The 25,565-nt window shown below is 31.6% G+C and overlaps 1 protein-coding gene across 5 annotated transcripts in view; it reads left to right on the forward strand.

The window, feature by feature from the left end:
- Positions 1-1,616: 1,616 nt before the first annotated feature.
- The window catches only part of LOC143252924 (coiled-coil domain-containing protein AGAP005037-like), a 322,060-nt gene continuing 298,111 nt past the window's right edge, over positions 1,617-25,565 (forward strand). For 3 of the 5 annotated variants that reach the window (XM_076505799.1, XM_076505802.1, XM_076505803.1), the window contains exon 1: positions 1,647-1,722. In XM_076505799.1, coding sequence (XP_076361914.1) covers positions 1,662-1,722 — 61 coding nt within the window. In that variant the 5' untranslated portion in view covers positions 1,647-1,661. Of the gene's footprint in view, positions 1,854-25,565 lie in introns of all 5 variants that reach the window. The other 2 variants (XM_076505800.1, XM_076505801.1) reach the window with 1 other exon arrangement.

The raw sequence follows: 25,565 nt of genomic DNA on the forward strand, positions 1-25,565 counted from the left end.
CCAATCAAAACACAACTTTTGTCAAAATGTAAAATGTGTATAATATAAAAAAAAATGATTTCACACCTGCATGCGAAGCTAAGCCAGACGTTGTGTAAGGGTGACAATGAATAGAAGAAGAAGTTATTTTAAGGTCAGAGAACACATATAGTGATAAACGCCATGTTGTGTTCACGTTGTGACTGTTTGGTGTATTTTGTAAAGTGTTATGTCTTTTCTCTGTTTTGCAGAGAAATCTAATAAGTGCTATGTCGTTGGTTATAAATTCTTAGAAAAAGAGAAAAGGACATCCAGCAATAAGCTGAGTTGTCTTGCACCACTATCAATTACTAGTCTTTCGTTTCTCTCCTCACCTTCCGGCTTTTGAGGAAAATGCATTTTATGAACAGATTAGTAATACCGCTTAGAGTAAATGAAAGGTATTTTAGCAACAACATCTTAAAATATACCTAAGTGTTTTTGTTGATTTCAGAGTAGAAGAGGTTCCAATGTATATAGACGATGCCAGAAATCTTTATTACATATGTTGAGTAATAATAATGGACAAATTATTTAAAATCATAAAGGACTTGAAAGCAATAAATTTTTAATCCTGTTTCCATGGTAACCACACATAAGTAAGCTAGGTAAACAGGGAACATCAAATAACAAATTGATATCAGTCTAACTCTTTTACAATTTAGAGTAGTTAATTATCTAAAATCCTTAACAGATGACTCGCTTATGGTTCTCTTAATATGGTATACCATATACCTTACGTATTCAAAAGTATTCTAAGAAAAGTACAGTTATTGTGGAAATTATACAAATACGTAAGTGTTATATTTGAAACAATCTTAATCAGAAAAATTTTGAGAGAAATAGAACAATATCGAAGTTGCTTTGGATCGTTCTATGATCAGTTACTGGAGCTACATATTTTTTTGTGTACATGTTATCGAAGCTAAAACATTTCATCTGGAAGAAAACAAAAAGCTGTAAGTTGAAACTGATAATTTTTATATCGGTTTAATTATTCTTTTAATAATGAAGAATTCAAATTCACTTAAATTTTCCTTATCGTATACCTGCACTTTTATTTCGTAGTTGGTTCATTCATATGCAACTTCATTCATAATTATTATTTTTAAACATTCGTGTAGCCGATTAAACAAGTCAAGAATTCGTAACTTCTATATTGACATTGCTACGTAACAGTAGCTCACTAGTAGTATGATACAGTAATAGAACATAAAATTATAACATTTTAATAACAGATCAATGAAGTATAGAATACATGTAATACGTCATGAGGTCCAATATTTTTAAGGTCCTGAAATTTTACATTAATTTTTACCGTCGAGAAAAAACATACAGCAATATCAATATCTGGAGAAATCTAAATGATTTGAGCAAACTTTTTCTATGGATAGTAGGAACGCAGAGGAGTGTTTGTATAATACTGTATAGCCTCGCTAGCAGTGATATAGGATACTAGATCGATAGGCTTTGGCCCTTCCCTCAGAAACACTTCTACCGTTACATACGTTACCATGCTTGCAGCTACTTTAGATATAGCATATTTACGCCACCTCGGCTAGCTTTTCCATTGCATTGCACATGCGTTCTTAGGAACACTTTAGAAACTGACTGGTAAAACTGAAGCAGCCATTCTAATAAGTATGATCTATTCTTACACGTGGCTCCAAGTACGCAACTTTACAGTAGAAGACAGCCACTCGGGTAGGTAGGCTGTTTGTATTCGATAGAAGTGTGCGTTTGTAGAAAAGTAGACTTAGATCAACAATATTCATCACCCATCTGACAGTTTCCAGAACAAAGATACGGAGTCATGGCGTCGGAATCGAGTACAGGTGTGGTAACACTAACTTCATTATTATATCGTAAACATAGCTGATAATACGATCTCTTTTAATAGTTGAGCTAGAATTATTAATTTAGCACAGCAATAGCTTATTTGAAAACTGATGTTTTTGGTGGCCATGGGTTAGTTTATCACTCGAGGAGTAATCATGGCACTCTTGATAATAGCTATTGGTCATGAGATTCTGTTCAATAAATAAAAATGCTCTTGGGATGAATTAAGTCATTATGGTTAGAAACTTTAAAACTTCAGTGTTACACTCGCTTAAATTTAAAAAAAAAATTAGCCCATGAAAGTAAAGAAGAACGTAGTGCAAATCACGTGAACCGATCGATAACAGGCTGCCGTTGCTAGGTTCGTTATTCTTTGCTGACGATATCAGGGACATGGTGTTGCCATAGCAACAAAGCATTTCTAGTTAAATTTATTTTTTATCTTGTGTGCTAGAACTGTAATCTCGAGACTTAAGGGGTGGATCACAGGATGTGAAATAACAAGTGTAAAAACGCGTTAATTGAATGACTAAGTTTAGTTAAGTTTATATTTTTTTATCTGTCGATAACGTTATTTATATTCGTCATTTGGCAGTGTTTTAGTTGTCATTCTTTTATGTTTTAGTACATTTTTAAGCATAATTGTCTAACTTTGTACTGTAACATATCAAAAATTTTCAATAATATTTTTTTATCTTTATCATGAATATCTTATGTAAGTTTTACAGAAACTATTTCGCATTCAAATACAAATAAATGTTATGAGATTTTAACCAAAATACAATCAGGTGACAAGTTTTACAAACTCTTCATAATCCTCTGCTCCTACATATTAAACTCACTTACACCGATTCTTGGTCGGGAAAAATATTTTAATAAGTTCAGAACACGTTTTATTTAAGGAAAGATTAAAAATAAACAATTAAATTATTCAAAGCTCGTAGGTATTTGACGTTAAAAGTAAGGTAACAGTTCTATCAAGCAACTCACGTACAGAGACGCAGGATGATTGTAAAAAATAAAATGGTGTAAATAAACACGTAATTATTCTTTGAAAAAAATTGTTTTCTAATAATAATGAGGTTAATTATTTTTCTTATTCATAGCAAAATTAATTGCTTTTGTCATTAGGAAGTGCAAAAATCTCAATTGTTATTGTTGCGCTAGTTAACCTTTTATAGTTTGATATTTTGTTGGGAATACGTACACAGTTACATTATGAGCTTTCTGTATTCTGCCCACCAATCACATTTAAACCTGGAAAAGAGGAGTACCCTAACTGTATTAGATATTCCAAATATTGTAACGGGTACAACATAATGGTGGTTTAGTTACAAGTTAACTGTACCGTTATTACATCCTTGTAAGAATGTATTCTTGCGGGGTATAAAATGATTATTCTGTAGAATATTTATAAAATAATACTGACCATTTATTTATTTATGTTAACTTTGTTTATGGCTTTCTATCATTCCTTATGAAGGTATATTAACATGACACAAAAATACTGGAAGAACAAGTAGTTGCAACTGCTATATGATCATACCAAGTTCTAAGAAGGAACTAGGAATATTTATCGAATATTTTATTTTCAAATAGCGTCTTTAAATATTAACTTAAACAGCAAATTTATTGCTTCAAGAATTACTTTAAAATAAATTCATAAGAAGACAAAAATGATGTTGATACAGTTATGGATGCACCTTACGTGTGAAAATGAAAGGGCAAATATTGTTTGTTTTAAGTTAAGCATAAAGCAGCACAATAGACTATCTGTGCTCCAAGCACCGCGGATATCGAAACGGGGATTCTACTGTTGTAAGCCCGCAAATATACCGCTGTGTCATTGGGAGACAGGCAAGGAATGAACGGCATTTCTTTCTAGTTTTACTTGTTTTGCATGGTTGATGATCCGGGGTTATTAACTTCATCACACAAACGAGAGTCGGTGCTTTCAACTTTTTCATTGAAATTGATTAGCATCATACTAATTAATGTGGATTTCTCATTTTTGTCACTATGCAAATACACTGCGAATACTTATTGTTAATCCAAAGTTTCTTCTGTTGCAATAATTAGTTTTCTGTAGTTTGTTGTAGTAATAAGATGAGCTTCTAGAAGGCTTTCAAGAAAATAAATACAATTATTCAGGATAGTCTTAAAAGTCATAATGCTATAAACTTACAAGTCACAGAGCTAGATGACTGAACTTTGGAAATAACACAATTAATCAGTAACTTCTTCCAAAATTATCTGTATATAAACTACTTAGATGGTAATACTTTTTTGTTGCTGCAAGTAATTCTAGTTTATAAGGTCTGTGTAGTATCATTAAATTCATATTTAACTCACATAGACTTTATCGGCTCTTTAAGCATATTTATTTTTTAATTCATTTATGTACTAAATTAATTATGGGTTCATAACTTATTTAATTACAAGGTGATTATAATATGTGAGTAAAAAATAATGCGATGAGAACATCATTGATATAGCATTTAATTCTACTAATTACTATTAGAAACCCCTCTGTATTTTACATACAAAATAAGTGATTACTCCAAATTATTTGTATTTTTTGTACATTGTTGGACAAGTCGTGGCTTAAAGGTTAGTATTTCCAACTACCAATTCCAGGACTATGATCACAGCCTATTGTTGCAAAGGGTACTCTGCACTTTAGAGTTGTGACGGCCAAATTACACTCTTTGGCTAGAAAAGAGTATTAAGATAGTATGGGTGTTGACTTAGCTGCTTTCCGTTTAATGTAACGTTGCATAAAATTCTGAAACAAAAACTTTACAGTGATTATATTAAAAGATAAAATAACGAAATTACTCAACGTGGTACAATAAATGAACCAGTAGTGAATTCTATATGAAAAAGTTCATAACATGAAAGTTTAATACTAATTATAACCTCTGATACTGCAATGTTATTTTTGCAGCACTATAATTAATATAATCAATATAAATCGAGAAACCAGTCTATGTGTAATTTGAGTTTCAACACGCTAAGTATTATTATAGTTAATCTGTGTGTTTTTAGTGTACATACTTGGTTAGAGCTCATACGTTTTGACTTAATGCAAAACATTGTGATACAAATTTCGTAATAGCATCTAAATTAAAATTCCTCAAAAAGAAATACGCATATTGAGAACAATAATACTGTAATATGAAAAAAAAGAGGCTACAGTACAGTTGTGATAATTTTAATCGTTATTGGCCTAGCATGACCAGGTGATTGGTCACTCGACTCGTAATCTAAGAGTCATGAGTTTGAATCCCTGTCACATCAAACATGCTCGCTCATTTAGCCGTTGAATCGTTATAAATTCTCGGTCAATCCTACTATTCGTTGGAAAAAGAGTAGCCCAGTTACTGTAAACCATTACTTTACTGATACGGTTCAAAGTCGTGTCAATTATTAATTAGTGGCTTTACGATATTGAGGGTAAGAATGCTAACTTCAATAGGTAAGCTTTATCTTACTTACCCCCCAAATGGTTGTACTTTATTTTCCTTATTTTTTAGTTTATTTTCAATTTTTATTTCATTTTATTTATTTACTTTTCATCTTTTTATGTTTATCGTATACTAATTTTAACTTTCTACTGTCTACAGGCAGTGAAGGATGATGTAGATGTCGGACGTTGTGGGCTTGAGCACCCTCATCTCGCTCTCCTAATTTCTAAATTTCTAATCTTCTTATGTGAGATTAGCGAATTTGAGGTTAAGACCGATAGATGTTGTATCCCCACCGAAATGTGGGTCCTATTCTTCAGTCACCTCCAAAATCTAAGAAACATTTTACAGCCCAACATTATAATTTGTACCCGAGGATCTTTTTAAAAACATGCAGCGTATTGTGTTTTGTTTATGGCTTAAAATTTATGGTTATGATATACTTAATCAGAGGTTGGGATTTGCTGTTTTTAACGCAGTCCTTCCAGATGATTTTATTTACTTATTTGGCTTTGTTTGGATGTAATTATTCAATGGAGCAAATCATTTTCCAACACCAAATGTCCTCTGATTATAGGAAATGCCTAATGATTCCAGTTTTTTTACAGTTTGTCGTCATTTGTTTATTTATGTATTCCATTATTTAATGTATAGCTCGAAATAATTCAATTTTATAATTGTACATTTTATTTTGGGTTGTGTACTTGGCTGAATTCCTCATTGTATTAACGAATATTTTAGTTTCAGGGACATGTGAAGGAATGAAAATACTTATGGGAGGTTTGTTTGATCATTCTCCCGTTTTAATGGTCTTTCGGGTAAAGTGTTAATATTTCAGAACACAAATAGCCATTCTAAACGTTTACTGTAATTGATATATAATAAAAAATTCTGATAACTGTCTTCACGATATTAAATTTTAATAATTTGTCTGCTTCTTGAATACACAATATTTGACACCAGCTCTTACTTATTCTGATTAGGAAAATAACAAGCGAAGATTTGGTAAGGTAAAACAGAGTCCAGTTAAGTTGTTTCGTATTAAATATTTTTATTTGTGCATCTTATTTTTTGGGATGACAAGTATTCATTTTTATTAATTTTTTCAATTTAGTTTTGTAAAATCAAAATGTATTTTACTGACGATTTACAACATCTATTTCTTATTACTTCTATATATTTTATGTAATATATATATTGAAAAGAGAGATTTTGCCAGTAATTTCCACCTTATATTGAGTTGAATCACATTTCATTGCAATAATAACTTGAAAATAGTGTTGTATAATAACTCCACAAGATGCTAGTGTAGAGAACGTGTGAGTCCCACTGTGTGTAAGAGGTAAGATTCCTCTTTTAGAACGCTAAAATCCGGGACTTGAAGGCACATCGTGGACAAAGAGTTCATAACCCATTGTGTAGCTTTGAGCTAAAATAATATAACAACAGTGTCAAAGGATGTGGTCGATAACAGTAGAGGATTAGAGTAACTAATTTGTTGTTCAAGTTTATTTGTTTGTTTTTCAAACATATACAGTCAGATTGAAATTTAATAATTATGCTGGACAATTAAAATTGTTGAAATTTTTCTTAAGCCTTTCTAATACATTTAAAACAGTCACAGCATGTTGGTTTATTGTTTAGAATATATATCGCACTTAAACAGCGTGTAGGTTTGTTGAATTTTTGCCTTGAGAACTCCAAGAATAAGATAGATGCGATCAGTGATAACGTTTAGGAAAACTCAAAATGTTACTCACTGTTTTAGAAAAATCAAAGAATCATACCTTGCCAGTGGAACATCCCTGAAGCAACTACATTATCTTGAGAATACAACAAAACCAGAATATGAAGTGTCTCGTGTTTTCTTTTGTATTTATTATATACCGCCAGTAAATAAAATAATAACATGCAGCTCATCGTACCCATTACACAGTTCCATTGATTTATTATTCACGTTTTTCCGGGTTTTCCTGGTTTGCAGCTACCAGAAGAAAGTTTTGGCAAAGTTTTTGGGTGGTAGGTTGCAATTCATCTAATAGTGACCATTGTTGATAGAAATGGTAAAATGTTCTCACGTCTCTTGAGCTTTTCTAGTTGTGTAATTGTATTTTCCTTTGCACTGTTATCAAATGTTAGAGTCATAGTGTTTCTAGAGTCAAACATTTCCTTTGCTTTTGGTAAGCACTGATGACAGATTTATTTGAAGAACCAGTCGAAGAAATTGTCTTTCACAATGTCACTCTTTTTGTGCCCATTTATGAGTTGGAGAGATCCTTGCTTTCATTCTTTGTCTTACAGAGTAATAATTATAAGACTACCAGGCACAGCCTAGTGGTTAATATTCTGCTCTGTGAATCGAAGAATCCGAATTCGACATGTGATGCTGACGAGAGCCTTCTCTTTCAGCTTGTCATGTTTGACATAGTTTATTTATTGAGTTTAACAAAAAAACTGAAATGTAACAGATGTAAAGACAGGCAACTAAAGAAATACTTTGCAAAATTATTTTAGGGACTGAATTATCGATTAAGGAAAAATACATCATAAATATAAAATAAAGAGAGCGTTAATTACTTTAATTTATAAGTAGCTAATAACAATTTTAAAGTAATTTTCTTTAGTATAACTGGGACGGAAAGACTAGCTTCAAGTAGCTAGGTTTATAATGTTGTACCTTTGTGATATATGAATAAATCTTCAGGAGAAAGGGAGGAGGTTGGGAGTAAGAACTATATAAGAAATTTTAAAGTATAATGCTATTTAATGTATTGTAATTTTACTTAGTTCTTTTTGATATTTTTAGTTCTATTTGATATATTTTAATAAGGGGGGTTGGGAGTTTAATAGATGTGTTAGGGTGATTTCGTTTCTACTTCAGGAAATGTAGGCTTAACAACCTTCTCACAACTGTTATAGATAGTGAAAGGCAATAGAACTTCAGACGTTGTGGTTGTAAGCACTCAGGTTCGTATCCTTATTTGATTTTCGTACACTTATTTGATTTTCACGACGAGTGAGTTGATTAACGTCAGCGTTTGGATTTTATCTGATAGGTGAGATATTCCCAATGCATTTGGGCACTATTGACATAGACATTATTCCCTATCACATTTCGTTAACTGCTTAAACCGTTAACGGTAATGCGATACCTGTATGTATAAGTAGATATTGAAGCTAGAAGTAAATACTAAGGTGTAATCACAGTTATCAAAATGGTGTTCAAATCCCACACTAACCCTGTTAGCAATGATTATATATTATTGCTACAACAGAAAACGCTGCACATAAATTAAAACGACATGTCAAAAGTATCTTTATATTTTAATGTTATGTGTGAAATGTTTAAACTGCATAATAAGAGTGCTTATTCAGTTTAGTGTTTACTTTACTATGCGTTTCTGAATTCTTACGTACAAATCTAAACAATTACTCAATATATTAATAAAATATTTTTGCGGGATGTCTTCGTAATCGCACCACTAGAAACCGGGTTTCAATACCTATAGTGGGCAGAGCACAATTAAAACATTGTGGAGTTTTGTGCTTAATTCTAAACAAAGTACTTCACAATTTTATGATCCCCCCAATTCATTGTACTGAAACTACGGTTAAGCTACAATGAGTGTTAACAAGTTAAAAGAACAGCCCAAAAATAAAAAAAGAGAAACTTTAAAATTTTAATTAAGCAGCTAAAATTGTGATTATATATGACACTTTTACACTGATGGATTATACATGAGATGTACGTTTATGTTTTAATATTGCACTTGTATAACATTCTTCTTTCTGTAATATAAGTATTTGATTTTATAATACACTGTGACTCGCAACACGATAGTGTTCTGAATATATGAAATGAGTGTTAAAAGTAGTTATTCAGTTTAGTATTTACTTTACTCTGAGTTTAAGCACAAATCTGAACAAATATTCAATATATTAATAAATTGTTTTGAAGTACTTTTGAAGAAAAGTGTTGATGGAAAGCCCTTGGTTGTCAGCTTGTAAAAAATAACAACATTCTCCTATGGCAGAGCGGTATGTCTTCGTACTCGCATTCCTAGATATTGGGTTCCGATACCCGTGGTGAGCAGAGCAAAGATAGCCCATTATGTCAATTTTTCCTTAATACTTTACTATTTTATGATTATTTTTCCTTAAATTCAATGTACTGAAACTACGGTTAAGTTACAATGAATGTAAACGAGTTAAACGAACAGTTTAAAAATGAAAAAAATTCAAATTTTATTTAAGCAGGTAAAACTGTGATTATATGTGACACTTTTACATTAATGGAGTATACACGATATGTACGTTTATGTGCACGAAACATTATAATACGTTTTGTTGTTTCATTTACTTTTGCTTTAAAGAACTTTTCAGAGAATGATTTATAATTTAGTGTTAAGTATGTTAATATTTATATAATGTTGGTTTGAATTTCGCGCAAATCTACACGAAGACCACCTGCGTCAGCCATCTTTAATTTAGTAGTGAAAGACTAGAGAGAAGTCACCACCACCCACAACAACTCTTGAGTTACTCTCTTTCCAACGAATAGTGGAATTGACCATCATATTGCAACGTCCTCACGGCTGAAAGGGCAAGCATGTTAGGTAAGATGGAGATTCAACCCGAGACCATCAGGTTGTGAGTCGAATATCCTGACCACCTTGGCAATGCTAAGCATGTAATAAGCCAAAATTACAGTTGAACTCTTTCACTTTTCAAAATATAAATATTGGAATAATATTATGTATAAATATGCATCAGATAGTTACAATTGATAAGTGCCTAATGTGGACCTATGACAAAACCTTTCCAAACTCAGTTCAACCTTTCAGAAAATATCTTCTTCCTGGAATTTGTGATCTCCGTTCATTGGTTCCATCTCTATCAGAGAAATATTTTTTTTATTATTTGCTTATTTTTTCATGTCATGTGAAAGATGAATTTCGAAGAACTTAGTATTTATTTATGAAACTTTTTCATACCTATTTTTATAAACCTTTTAGTATAACACATCTTTATCAACTAGTCTCCAGGTATCACCTTTATATTACTTTAACAATCAAGTATAGTTTTAAGTATACATATATTTAGCCATTGCTAAAGTAAACTATCCCTGACACCTTTTCACCTAAACTCTTGCCATTGACTACATTATACCGGAAATTACTACATAGAGAAATAATACATCTCCTGTATAACCGAATGACCTTCATGATGTCACTAAACTCCCTTTTATATATATCACTCAATTCATTGTACTAGTATTCACAGTTTGCCCCTCAAGGAGAAAGGTCAACCTTTTTAATGCGCTTTTTTATTTTTACCTTTATATTAAATTCAGTTTTTTGTTATAGAAGTGAAAAAATATAGTGTTAGATTTGTTTTTTTTTTTGGAATTTCGCACAAAGCTACTCGAGGGCTATCTGTGCTAGCCGTCCCTAATTTAGCAGTGTAAGACTAGAGGGAAGGCAGCTAGTCATCACCACCCACCGCCAACTCTTGGGCTACTCTTTTACCAACGAAAAGTGGGATTGACCGTCACATTATAACGCCCCCACGGCTGGGAGGGCGAGCATGTTTAGCGCGACGCGGGCACGAACCCGCGATTACGAGTCGCGCGCCTTACGCGCTTGGCCATGCCGGGCCTATAGTGTTAGAATAGATGTGTTTAAAATCACAGATGATAAAACCTTTGTAGCATTTATGGTTCATTAGTGTTATTTAAGCGATTTAGATATGCTAATAAAATTGCGAAAATACGGGTCGAGACGACAGAAGTGACATGTATAGCAGATCATTCTAGTCTGTAATACACCATGGGTAATTTCTGTGCCCAGAAGATGATGGTACAACCATTTACGAAAAAATATATTTCTTTCATTTCAGTGATGTGAAGTAAAAAAAAAATCGAAAAAAAGACCCTTAAAGTTTTCCATGGAAGAAGAAATATTCACAGAGAAGAATATTAAAAAAAACAACCAAAAACAATGTACTTTGGAACAATACCCCAAGACAATCCAAAACAATAATTTTGTGAAGGTTATATAGTCAGGAAAATAATAATCCTCAAATAAAAAAAATTATGAAAAGTTTGTAATATTTCATAATATCATAAACGAGATAATTAATTAATATTTCTCGATTAAATAAATAGGATTCTCGGCATAGCTGCGTATCTACCAAGTCTTAATGCCTCTCTAGTACGAATTTGAATATTATTTCCTAAGTTGACATCAAGAAAAGAGTGGGTGAGAATGTAGAAATATTTTACAAGTTTATGGTTTGTGATTAACCTCACTGTCTTTCAAAGCAACAGGTTATAATGACACTTGTGGTGTTGGACAATACTGTATAACCATGACCATCAGAATCAGCATAGTCAGTGATAGCCACGAGAATTTCATGAGTAGTACGGGACATGCAACACAGTCCTTACAAGTGCAACTATTCCTCTGTACGTAAGCTAAAGACAAGAGTCAAATAATTTGTTCATTTGTTAATGTGAAATACTGGAAATCAGCAAGTAGAAGAAGTGAATTAGTTTACATGCTTTATTCAGTTTGATATACAACTTAGTTTATTAAGTTCGTATAAACTGTCTGGCAACAAAACATATAACATCATTTTATTTGAGATCTTGTTGTTGCGGTGATTTATAAGATATGAATCTTATTGGGATAATATGTTGCTAAATGCATGTGATTTATAAAATAAATATATATTACAACCAGGCTCTACATACTAAACATTTTGAATGATATGCCAGTATTAATTAATAAAAACAAAAAATAACTTAATTTTTAATTACAATACAACTAGACTTAGATTCAAATTGTTCAAACTAGATGTCAAAGCTGCATGGTATACACAAAATAGTAGCTTTTCCATTACTGTTAAATATTGCTCACTAAACATTACTAAACTAAATAGTACACGATATACCAAACAATGATGTGCCATCTTTTATTAAAGTAACAAAATCTACTAATGAAATGAAAGGTAATGGTGTGTAACACGAAGAGTTTTGCTCATTCCATGAATTTCTTTATTTACATATATCACTTTCAATTAACCCCAATGTTTCAACCCAAAATAAATTAGCAGAATTGAGATTTTTATCAGCAAAATATAATCACATTTTCCATATATTATACATTAAATGTTCATATTCTACCTTTGTTTACCGTTAGATATACAAGACTGTTTAGTTTAAGAGTTCTCATCTACTTTATTTAGTGATTTAATTAACCTTTAGTTTTCATAAAAGAGTGTTAAAAGTTAATTATTTTAAAAGCCACAGTTATGACACATTACGTTAAGTAACTTTGTACATGTCTTTCGTTATATATATGCAGTTCGATTGTTATACTACACTCATGTAATACTGCTGAAGTCATCTCACTCGAAGCTTCTAGGTTTTTCTCGTTATGTGAATATTGTTCTCACTAGAGGGCTAGATAATTATAAATTTATTTTGTCGCTTGTTATAAATACGTGCAGACACAGAATAAATTTATTGAAAGTGAAAATAAGGAACAATTAGTGAGAGATATAGATCTGTACTGTATTTGTAAGTTTGGTCATAAACAGTATATAGTGGCGACATTTAAAGTGTTATTATAGTAATTGGAGATTGTATTTTTAAAAGACACTATAGAAGAATCCTTTCTCCAGTCAATTGTGTTTTAAAGTAATTGAACCACACTGTATGAACTTTTGACGTAAAAGAAAATTATTTAAAGCTCTGTATATAACAGTGGTAATCCATAGGTTAAAGTAAGTGATTATTTATTGATTATACTGTGATAGCAGAGTAGAGAAGAATAATTTGTCTTGTCAAAGAGTGTTCTAAATTAACTGAACTCATTAATGTGGATTTTAATGAGAAATAATTTGTTTTGTTTGTTTGTTTTGTTATTATGTACAAAGCTACACAAATGTTATCTGTGCTCAGCCTACCAAGGGTATCAAAACCCGGTTTCTAGTGGTATAAATCTATAAACATACCACTGTGTCACTTTGAGAGGACATTAAGTTCTGGATGGAACTGTGAGAAAGAGTATGTAATAAATTTTTGTAGATTCGATTGAATTAGTTTTAAACTCGTACAGGTGCATCTATCTGATTATATTTACATTTTACTGCTTTATTGCTCTTTAAGCCATGTCTAACGTAGCTTACACAGAAGTTGTAAGACACTTGGCGAATGTGTAGCTTACGTCTTCACCCTTTCGAATTGTATAACGCACAGTTTACTTGCGCAACTTGCTTGAGAGCGTACCTATTCAACAAGATTTATTATTACTTATTTCTTCTTTTTCTGATTAACTGTAAGTAACTCAAATGTCAACATTAACAACTTTTATGTTAGGTTAGATTCTTTTTTCTTTTTGTTGCCAACTGTCAATGAAACTTAACCCTACTTTTCATACCAACGGTACTGAATTTTTTTATTATTTAATTTAATAACGAGACAAAGAGCGTAGAATAACAGCATAGGAAAAAGCAGACAATTTCCCATAACTATCACAAATTCTTTGGATTCTAACTATGTGACACGAGTCAATAAAAATTCAGCTAAACCTGTTGTGAATAAAGTTTGAACTGGAAGCGATATAGACTTTGTTTTGAATTTCGCGCAAATCTACACAAGGGCTATCTGCGCTAGCCGTCCTTTATTTAGCAATGTAAGACTAGACAGAAGTCAGCTAGTCATCACCACCCACCGCCGATTCTTGGATAATTAAAACTTTGGCTTTTTATGAGTTATAAATAATGCAGTATTAAACGTCGAAAAAAACAGTTGACAATTGAGGAGGAGAGAAATGTGACAGATGTGCGTGGCAAGATGCGTCTAGTGTTTTAGCTTATGGCTTTTTAACCATATGATAGTAAAAGCCATGAATATTACACTTTGTCTAAGTGATGACAATATTATATTAAGTAAGTTATGTTAAATTTCATACTTCTTGAAGGGGTGGTAAATAAATGAGAGAATAAGAGATATTTAGAGATAAAATGTCACAAATCTCACAACAGAAGAATTACGGATTTTCATTTTTAATATTTCCTTATGAAATTAAGAACTTAATTTGTATAATATCACAAGCTGGATTATTAGATACATTCTGATTCTTAATTTATCATAAATAAAGTACTTTAATTAATTAAGAATTTAATTTACCAAAACCTCATAGATTGTTGAAAATATGCAATGTATTAATAAGAAATATAGACTGCCAAGTCTTCATAACTTAAAAGTCTACTTTTACTCGTATGACCCTGACAGAAAGACCGATGTTATGCACAGTACTTCCATTTAATAGCTAGAAATGCTGATCCGTCTTTAAAATACATAATATGAAGCATTAAAGAATAATCACAATTAGTAGCAATAGGAAAACAAAAAGAAATTACTGTTATAAAATAAAGTAATGGTATTTCATCACCATTTATTGATGTGCAAGTAAGACATCAGATGGTCAGTTATGTAATCTGAAATGCAAATGATTACTCAATAGCCTATATTAAGAGAGTGATTAAAATATGTTCTAATTATTACTTTGAAGTAAATTGTAAACAAAATGTTTTATATTATTCTCGTACCATGATTTTAGTTTAGATACAGGGATGAATAAAAGCTTGCCAATCACAGTAGGCTATTGTAAGTTGGATAAAAATGTTTCAAAGTGTCATTTTCAGAAAAGGAAGTCTTTAAACCAATGGAATGGCTGATGAAATACTTGTATATATGTCAAACTATCATCGTCATTATGAACAGAAAAGTGATATTCTGTTAATTGTTTTTCAGTGCAATTATAGGGTATCAACTCTGTTCAAAAACTGGCTGTTACGCTGGTATCCAGCTGGTTCGAAACCGACTCATGAGGCTAATCTTTATACTATATATCAAATTACACTATGTAACAAATTTTTACTTTTTCTTGCTCCTAAGCAGAAAGTGTTATTTCCCAATTGCTTATACTTAAAATAAATTGAAAAACCTATTTTTCTCTTCAAACTTTGCTTTTGTGACCTGGGTAATGAAATTTTCAAATTTACCCATTTTCCAGAACATTCCAGATAGACTCAGTGTTGAGTAGCTGATAGAGAATTTTCTTCAACTTATAAAAAAATTCAAGAACTTTCTAGAATATTGTATAACTTACAAGAACTTTCTAGGATGTTGTAGGACTTACAAGAATTTTCTAGAATATTGTGGAACTTCACTCGTCAAGATGGGCTCTGCTTCTGTCACAATGTATCCGGTCTGTGCGAGGCAATTGGAATTGCCTGTAACCCGAACGAGTGGCGCCTCTTCATTGATAGCTCATCCAGAAGCCTCAAAGCTGTGCTGCTCTATAACAAGAATAAGTATCTGTCTCTTCCCCTGACTCATTCGTTGCACCTCAAAGAGAATACAACAGCATCAAGACCTTGCTAGAAGCCTTGAAGTATGATGAATGTGGCTGGGAGGTTATCGGAGACTTCAAAATGGTGGCATTTCTGATGGGTCTCCAAGAAGGCTTTAACAAGTTTATCTGTTATTTTGCCTTTGGGATAGTAGGGACACCGCAGCACACTACAACAGGAACCACTGGCCACAACGGACCGAGTTTTCTGTCGGAAGACATGATGTCAAGTGTGAGCCATTAGTGGACCTCCAGAAGGTTGTGTTCCCACCATTGCATATGAAACAATTTGCCACAGCTCTTGATAAGGAATCTGCAGCCTTCAAGTACCTTCGAAACTTCTTTCCTAAGCTGTCTGAGGTAAAGGTCAAAGCTGGTGTTTTCGTTGTGCCACAAATAAAGAAGATCCTGAAGTGCACAGAATCCCATAAAAAGCTCAGGAGGAAGGAAAAAAAGCATGGGGCAGCTTTGTTGCAGTGGTTCGGGGCTTCTTGAGCAATCACAAGGCTGAAAATTATATGGAACTGGTTGAGTCTCTGGTGAAGAACTACGGTAAAATGGGCTGCAGAATGTCCCTGAAAGCCATATTTTTGACGCTCATCTTGATAAATTCAAGTAGAACATGGGAGCATACTCAGAGAAGCAAGGCGAGCGCTTCCAACAAGATATACTGAATTTTGAACGCCGCTACCAAGGAGCGTATAACGAAAACATAATGGGAGACTATATTTGGGGACTTATACGTGAAAGTGATTTACATTACAGTCGCAAATATCGAAGAACTACTCACTTCTAAACATTTTTATATAACTTTAGTATAAATACAGTACATCTTGATTCATATATTGTTTTATTCAGACCTTATGTAAATGAAAATGTGCAAATTTTTACTTTTTACATAGAAAATAGGTTAATTTCTAAATTTTATTATTCAGGTTATAAAAGTAAAGTTTGAAGAGAATAATGATCATTTTCTGTACTTTCACAACATAAGCAATTAAGAAATAACATATACTATCCAGAAACAAAATATGTGTTGCATAGTGTTATTCCTGTAGGAAGGCAAGAAACAGTTCGCTTGTAATGACATTAAAAACATGCTTAATGAGTAATATATTGAACTATATTATATATGTAAATGGTCATGCTTCATATTTCAGCTTGATAACAATTGTAATCATTTAGAAAACTTTCGAACAAAATCATCCCATTTTTACCCTTCGGACGTAAATATAAATAAAACTTAACTGGTGTATCAAAGTTTATTTCCTTTTAAAATGACATGATTAGCACAACATATTATAATGATAACGTTTTCTGACAATTGTATTATTATACATATATAATGGTGCATTGTTTCCGGATTTTAACTTATTATACACTGATTACCATCAGAGGTTCTCACCATTACAGTACAATTCTTAGCATCTCTACATTGAAGAAGAATAAATTGGCCCGAAGGATTTACTTACATGTTTACAAGATCTCAGTCCCATTAATACGGAATGGAATACTCATTTGAAACACATCACGTCTACTCTTGTTTCTATAGACATTAAAAACATTATAAAAGCAGCTTTTTAAAAGAAATTATTGCAGATCATAGGACCATATCAAACTAATTCAATGTGATATTGCTTTTCTTGTATGTCGTGATCACACTTCATTTTTTATGCAAATGTCATTGACGCTAAAGATGTAAAACAATATATATTAAAGGCTTGTTAACAAGCATGGACTGAATGGTGAATCACTTTTTATATGTCTGATTTTAATATAAATGAAGCTATTGAAAGATTGACTTTATTTTATGCAAGTAATATTGCTTTTACTTTGTTTAATACATTTAACCATAAAAATAAAATTAGGAAATAAGCTCTTTCTCAATTTCCCCGTGCCAAACAACAGTAAAATATGAATATATGATATAAATAAATTAATTAATATACATATACTATGAAAATTATACCGGAAATATTCTTGTAGGTACATTATCATCAAATTTCCTTCTGTAATAAAATGCCATACATGTGAATTGTAGTACATGTTTGATGTACATTATACTCATCGGCTCATTTAGGAGAAATTATATTACTTACAGATAATTTGTATGATTAAAAAATACAACGATATATTGTTTAATACATTGGTTTAATTGTGACCAATCACGTAGTCAATGAACATGGGAAGTGTGGAAAGGTTTTCAAACATAACTGAGGAAGCCGTATCCATGTTGACTGTTATGTTACTATTAAAGAACTTTGACAGAAATGAGTCTATTAGAGAGGCATGAAAAAACTTTAATAGATACGTTTTACCAGTTCAGTGTGATCCATTTATAAGCTACACTGAAAGGTATAAACAACTTTGGTCAGTTGAACTTAAATTAAAGTAAATTAATGTAATACAGACATTTAAAAATCTATGTATAAAAGAAAACACCTATCATAAATTATTTTTACACGGACAATTTTGACTTCAGTTAAAAAAAAAACAAAAAAAACAAGAAAGCACCTGAATAATCTCTTATGAATACATTCCAAATCTTTTTAGACGTGATGCTCTTTCTTCAGCTACACTAGTAACTCTCTAGCTTCAGCAAGTAGTTTTCTTACAGTTATGTAATGTTCTGTCCTTCTTCCACCTGTCTGTTGGTTCTTAGCCGTGAAATGATAACAAACTTTGGTTTTAATAATAACTAATCTTTCATCTGTAGTTTGAGTACTGTTTAAAGCTGTGATTTCCAATTTTTCGGCTCGGTTCTACCTAAAGTTCTCTGTGGGATTGCAATCTGCAGATGGCAAAAGAGTAAAATCCTCCTGGTCTAGATAATTCTGTACAATACGAGCACTGTGAGCAATGGCATTGTCATCCTGGATTACAAATTTATTGCAACATCCTGTTCTAGCATATAGTAGAAATATTGTCTCCGTGTGATGCTTATAGCGCGCGTCATTGATGTTTTCCTGGAGGATATGAAGACAGTCCTCATTCATCTCTTCTCCAGGCAAATGACCAGCATGAATCCTACCACCAGCTATAACAAACCGAAAAGAAGACTCATATGAAAAATGTCATGTTAATAATGTCTTAACTGTAAGTTGACATACTGTCTTGCCTCAGTAACACGGTTATGGCAATGAATTCTGGTTGATATTGGTCCACAGGTAGCCCTTCTTCCAAAATAACCTTTTTATGATCAGTCTCCTATTCACCTTCTAGATTTCGAGCAATGAATATGTTCATGCCATTCTCGTCGTAAGGTTTTGGAAGACTTCTTTCGACCTCGACTTGTTAACATGATAAAAACACGGTCATCTTGAACAATAGATTTCAGCGATGACTAAAAGACTTTCCGGAACAATGCTTACTGTAGTTCGATGACGTTTCAAGCTTGCTTCTGAATACAATACATTGTAAGTACCCAGCTGTTCTGGCAATTTCCATTTCCTTGATAGCATTTCTGGACAGTCGAACAATTATCTTCAGGCACGTGACGTGATGTGACTCTGCACCAAATACAGAGGAATTGTCTGAAAACAGCGTTGATTTATTTTAACAAATATTATACCAAAGCACAACCTTTTATACAAAACAGGTGTGTTTGTATATTTTGACGAACAAATGCGAAAACAAATATACAGACCAGAATAAAAACTCGTACATGTTTGTCTTATTGTCCTGTCATACGTTACCTTTTCTGTTACTACTCGGGCGTTTATTCGGTAACTATTCTATACATGTAGACATACATAAATATAGAACAGTATGCAAACATTTGAGACAAGACTTTATATCAAATAAGTCAAAAACGTAGTATTTTCAGTTTTGTGTTCTGCTCAATGTTTGCGAACTCAAAATTTCATTATTTGTTTTTTTTTTGTTTTTGATCATTTTAAATAATCATACGTTACATCATGCCGAACGCTAGATTAAAGCCAGTCAGCAGACATTCAAACTTTTCAGTTACATTTAATGAGGTAAATCTATGAATATAATAGATGAATGGGGTACTACATCGATTTTTAAACAAAGTATTTTAAATCACTCGAATAAAACTTTAGATTCTACAAATAAAATAACATAAGAACATGAAATAAAAACTAAAAATATAATAACACTTTTATTGTGTGCACACTGTAGTACCATTCTTATTAAAATCTGAAGATATTTCAATAAGAATTGAGGCTTGATTTGAAAATATTTTGAAATTCTAAAGTAAATAAATTTACTTTCAACATTTTATTACAAAACGTTCCTGACATTGATAATATAATATTCCCCTATGAAAAATATTACATTAAAATTATACTTTAGAAACAATTTCACCAACAGAATCAGGTGCAAGTCGAACGTGGAGGCGACAATCGATAAAGATTCTGGAACAGACATCAATAAACTCGTGGGTGTGCTTACCTTGTGAAATCGGAAGATCCGGGTTTATTCAAAATAGTTGTTACAGCGCGTGTTATCAACGAAGCCGGGTTTTCAAGATAATGCAGTTTATCCTATATCCAAAAATTTTGCAAGAACAAAAACTGATGATAATAATTTCTCATTAGCAAAATATTGACTTGGATGCTTGACCCATAGAATACTACACCAGGCTTATTGTTTACGGGATGGTTAAGGCAAGATATTGAATTATTGACTGTGAATACAAAAGCAGAAAAGATACTCATATGGAATGATTCTGTTCACAAAATGTACCGAAGAGGTAAGTTAGTTTCTAACTTCAATGCAATGTACTGAAACTAGATAAAACTTCAATGACACATCTTATTTTGTGTATCATTTCCAGTCTCTTGACAATGTTTGGAGATCGAAGTAAAGGTATTTTAATTGCTACATGACCAAATATTCCATTCTTGTTGAGCTTTCTTGATGATGTAAATCTGGATACATTTCTCTCATTTGGTACATGGTCGTTTATCTCATACTTTAGATCAGTGTCAGTCTTCCTTCTGTCCTGAAGGCTGTGTAAACAAAGATAGTTAAGATCAGTATCATTGCGTTTAGATGTTCTGCCTCTTCCTTTCTTATTTTCAAATTTACCTATCTTGTTCTTATGATCTAGGGTGTACGTGACAGTGTTTAGGAAACATTTTAGGTTTACATCAATTTATCTGAGAGTCCAATCAGAATCACGTAAAACTTTTATGCAAACTTTCTGCTATACTGACAGTTCTGTACACTTTTTGAGCCATGGCATGACAACAGAACTTAATATATAGTGTTAAATATTGTTTCTATCAAAGAGTATTTGTGGAGTGCTATTAAATAGATTTCTTCTAGAAAATACTGGTACCATATGTTAGGTTCTTTCATTATAATTAAGATATTGTACGGGGCACTGTGACAATTATTTTATACCTTGAGTTTGATCAGCATGTTCATTCAAGCAAAAACTTTTATGACATACTTTTGGTACAAGCATAAGGGAGTTTAAAAGAAAAATGAAAGTATTCCTACTCTGAGTCATTTAATTATCAACAGAGATTAGTAAAACTAGTAATGACAAAGAAGAGATAACCTCATAAAATGAAAAGAATGATGAAATATTCTCTTGTTCTAATACTTTTGGACAGTATTGGATATAATAGTACAATTGTTATTGCTGGAGTATGGCTCATATATGTATATAAGTGATTTGATGCAAAACTACTAGTCACATTACTGTTTGCAGAAATTACCAATAAAGGAAATCGTAAAACTACAGAGCTACCAGTTTTCATGAAAATATATTTTGCCGGTATTCAGTGTTAAATATAAATTACTTCCTTAAAAATGTTTGGAATATCATATTTCCAAGTAATGTAAACACAAAATGACAATACATAACCTAATAACAAGAAGAAATTCTACTTAGTTGAAAATGGCAAGATTTATCATTAGTTTTTCTAATGGTACCCCATTTTACATTTAGCTATAATTGAAAGAAAAATTTCTATATTTTAAGCTGTTTTTTATCATTAAGTATAAAACCTCAGAAAGAGCTATCTGTGCTGCGTCCATCAGAGATATTTAAAAGTGATTTCTAACAGTAAAAATGCGCAGAAATACCATTGTGCCACTATGTGGCTCAAATATTTTAAGACCACAGTGACGATTATTAAATATTTTAATGCAAGGATTGTAAGAAATTGGACTTGTGTGAGTTAGATGATGATTTTATTCCTTGAACTCTACAGTAGATATCTGTGCACAACAAGAAAGAGTAAACATATGAGTTATATGTGCAGAATTGGGAAAACATGTGTATGAAAAAATGGAATGATTTAAATATGGTAAAGTAATTTTATTATAATATGTCAAATAGGGATTACTTCTGAAACACAATTAACCTTTTTATTTTGTAGTAAGGACTTAGACGCTAAATATGTATGTACTCTTACCACAAAAGCTTAGACCGTTTATCAAGCAAATTCATATGAATAATATTAAAATATTTTATTTGCATAGTTTGGGTCATTTCTATGTTGGAGTTATGGGAACAGCTTTGTAAAATGTAAGCATATAAGTTATTAGTGTGATGTGGTTAGTTTACGACATACGTAAAAAATATGTATAATATGTGAACGGTGTTTTTATGGAAGCTACATATAATATTTTAGATATTTATATAGATGAGCTCTTACTATAGATTTTGAATGGTGATTATATGAAAGTCATAGGAATAACAGATAAACTAAAAAGACAAAAAGCTTTGGTTGTAGGATTTAGGATTTTTTTCTGTAAAGACCGTGGAAATAGTCTGTTTAATTTGTAGACTGATGGACTCTTCTTACAGGTTGGGATGGTTTTTATGTGAAAATCGATGAAATAACAGCTGAACAATACAAATAGATAAACTTTTGACGTATTTTATGGGGTGTGATGTATGTCAACAACAGATATAACATGTGAATAGAATAGTTGGTTTTTGCATAAATGAAATACACAGATATAAATCTGAAGAAAGTATCTACATATCTGCACTGGATATGGAGGTGCATACAAAAAAGCCATAAAATATAGCTCGAGAAAAAATACGCGAAATCTATAAATTGAAAGTTATACTGATGCTGTTTGGACAGCATAAGTAATAGCTTATGGGTGTAGTCTTTGAGCAAAGCATATATCAAAGTCATGGTGTTAAATTTTGCACAGCTATATTAATATAAACTACAGTGTATACGTATTAAAAATAATACTTGGCAAATGAAAGCTTTATATATAATTGTACAAATAACAAGGACATTTCAGATGAAAAAAAATATAGTATACAAAAGTAAAACACAACGACGGAATTTTATAGGTAAAGACTTTAGAATCGCATGGACAAAGTTAGGGTGACATAGGAAAATAGAAACTCTGAATAGGCTTTGAACCATATCAATAGGTGGTAGCACTGCTCATTCAGTAGGGGTGCCTCGGATTCTTCATCAAAATGGTATTTTAAATAGTTCCTCAATAAGTCATCAGAACTTTACAATACTATACATTGGTTCATTTAACTTTCCAATTTCATTTCATTTTAAGCTATGATATATTTTTAAAACAGATTAAAACATATTGGACTAAAATTAGAAATTTAGAACTCTGTTTGAAACATCAATCTGTTTATGATTTAGCATTAAATCTGATTTATTTATAACTTTAGGGTTATTTAATAAAACTGATGTGCTTCTCTGGCAATGAATCTAGTTTATAACGTTCTTCACTCACTTCTTTTTCTTTGCTAATAAAGTTTTAAGTTTATTGTACAACATAATTTTACATTTATCAAAATTTTTTCTGTATTTATCCATGATTTCATTTTCCACTCCCTTTAGTCTTCATACAGTTCTTTCGATAGAACTAAACGCAATAAATACACTATTTTTAATTTTTCAGCTATGAAACGTCTTTTTTGCAGAATCATAATATTCAGTATCTTCTCTTATGTCTACTGAAGTTGGTAATTCCTTTTTGACTTTAACAGAACATTCTGGAGAACTGAAATCATGTTTATAAGACAAAAAATAGTTTTTCATTTAGTTTCGCGCAAAGCTACTCAAGGGCTATCTGCGCTAGCCGTCCCTAATTTATTAGTGTAAGACAAGTCATTACCACCCACAACCAATTCTTGAGCTACTCTTTTACTAACAAATAGTGGGATTTATCGTACATTATAACGCCCCCACGGCTGAAGGGGCGAGCATGTTTGATACGACAGGAATTCGAACCCGCGATCCTCGGATTACGAGTCGAACGCCTTAACGCACCTGGCCATGCCGGGCCTGACAACAAATAATACGACTAACATACTTCGGAATTTGAATAAAATTATTTTTGTCTGAAATGTATTTGTCGTTTTCTTTTTTAAACTAAGATTATATTTAAGACAAAGTTTAAATATTTTATTTTTCTCTAAAAGACACAAGTACATAAAAATATATATCATAAATTAGTGCAATATGACAAGAACCAAACTATGGGAATTAATTTTTTAATGTATGAACGCACAGAACATAAAAATTCTAATAACGAAATACGAAAAAGTAGTTTTTTCCTTTACAGAAAACGCTTGTAAGATTCCATTTACATTTACTTAAGTGTTTATCTCATGACTATAAGTATTTGTAATCAAATTATAAGTTCGTTTAACCTGTAATACCTTTTTGTACATTTTGTTTATAATATTATTTAGATACTAGTTTCAGCGTGTGTGTATCCATACGCCATATTTTGATTTTTCACAAGCTGTAATTTGTTCTTCAACTACGAGTATTGTGCACTTATCCAGTTGCTTATTATTGTGCTTCAGAGAGAACTCAATATGTCTACTTTGGTGGATGAACGTCACAGAAGAACTAGGAATACTTGTTTACGATAATAATTTTCTAATAAATATAAAAGTCGATATCCATAACTTCAGAAACCTAATAACATTACTCAGTATGAAAGGTTATTACATTATTCTCATCCTTTTTCAAATATGTACAAATGATGCAGTTAAAATTAAATCATTTGAGGCCGAGAAATGTGAATAAGGAAAAGTAAGATGAAATATATTATAAACTATGCAATAATATGAATATATTAGTTGCTAGTTCAAATAAGATTGCATGTTTCAATCCTCTGTAATAACCTCAATGTTAAGCTGTGATGCAGTTTTGTTTAGCATTCAATAGTTGAGGTAGGTATAAACTGTTAGTGGAATCACAAATTATTAAATTCTTCTTGTTGACCTGGCTGTGAGAATTACATTTATCTGCCAACTATATAATAGAATAATTATATTTCGATGGTAAGGAGAAAAATATTGCTCGATATTACCAAAATGAGATTAGAGGTTCCATAAAGGTTTTTTTTAGCAGATTTTGTTGTCGTTTACGTATTAATGTTTGAAATTATTACTATTTGGATTTACAATAAAATTTCTGAAAAGTTTTTGTTGTTTCAGGTTGTTTAAAGGTTGAGTACATGTCTTGAATGATTTGCCAATATAATACTTATTAAAAATTTGAAGAATAGTTAAAATGTCACTCACAAAAAAAGAAAAATAAGTAATAACAATAAACATTAATTAAGAAATAATTTTCGAGATTTGTTCATTGGGCACACATAATCAATTATGTACACATACACTGTTGGAAATTATTTCATCCAAAGCATGCCATGCAAGTGTTTTACTGTTTCTGTTTTTACAAAATTTCCTTCTGTGACTACAATATAGTCTTTAAATTATACAGTTACATAATCTTAAGAGTCTTTTTCGCTGTAGCTGGAATTATAAAACTATGAAATGAGATACTAAATACCATTCAACATTTCTCACAAAGAAATTGTAATG

This window comes from Tachypleus tridentatus, chromosome 6 (genome assembly GCF_004210375.1).
Source record: "Tachypleus tridentatus isolate NWPU-2018 chromosome 6, ASM421037v1, whole genome shotgun sequence".
Classification (NCBI taxonomy): domain Eukaryota; kingdom Metazoa; phylum Arthropoda; class Merostomata; order Xiphosura; family Limulidae; genus Tachypleus; species Tachypleus tridentatus.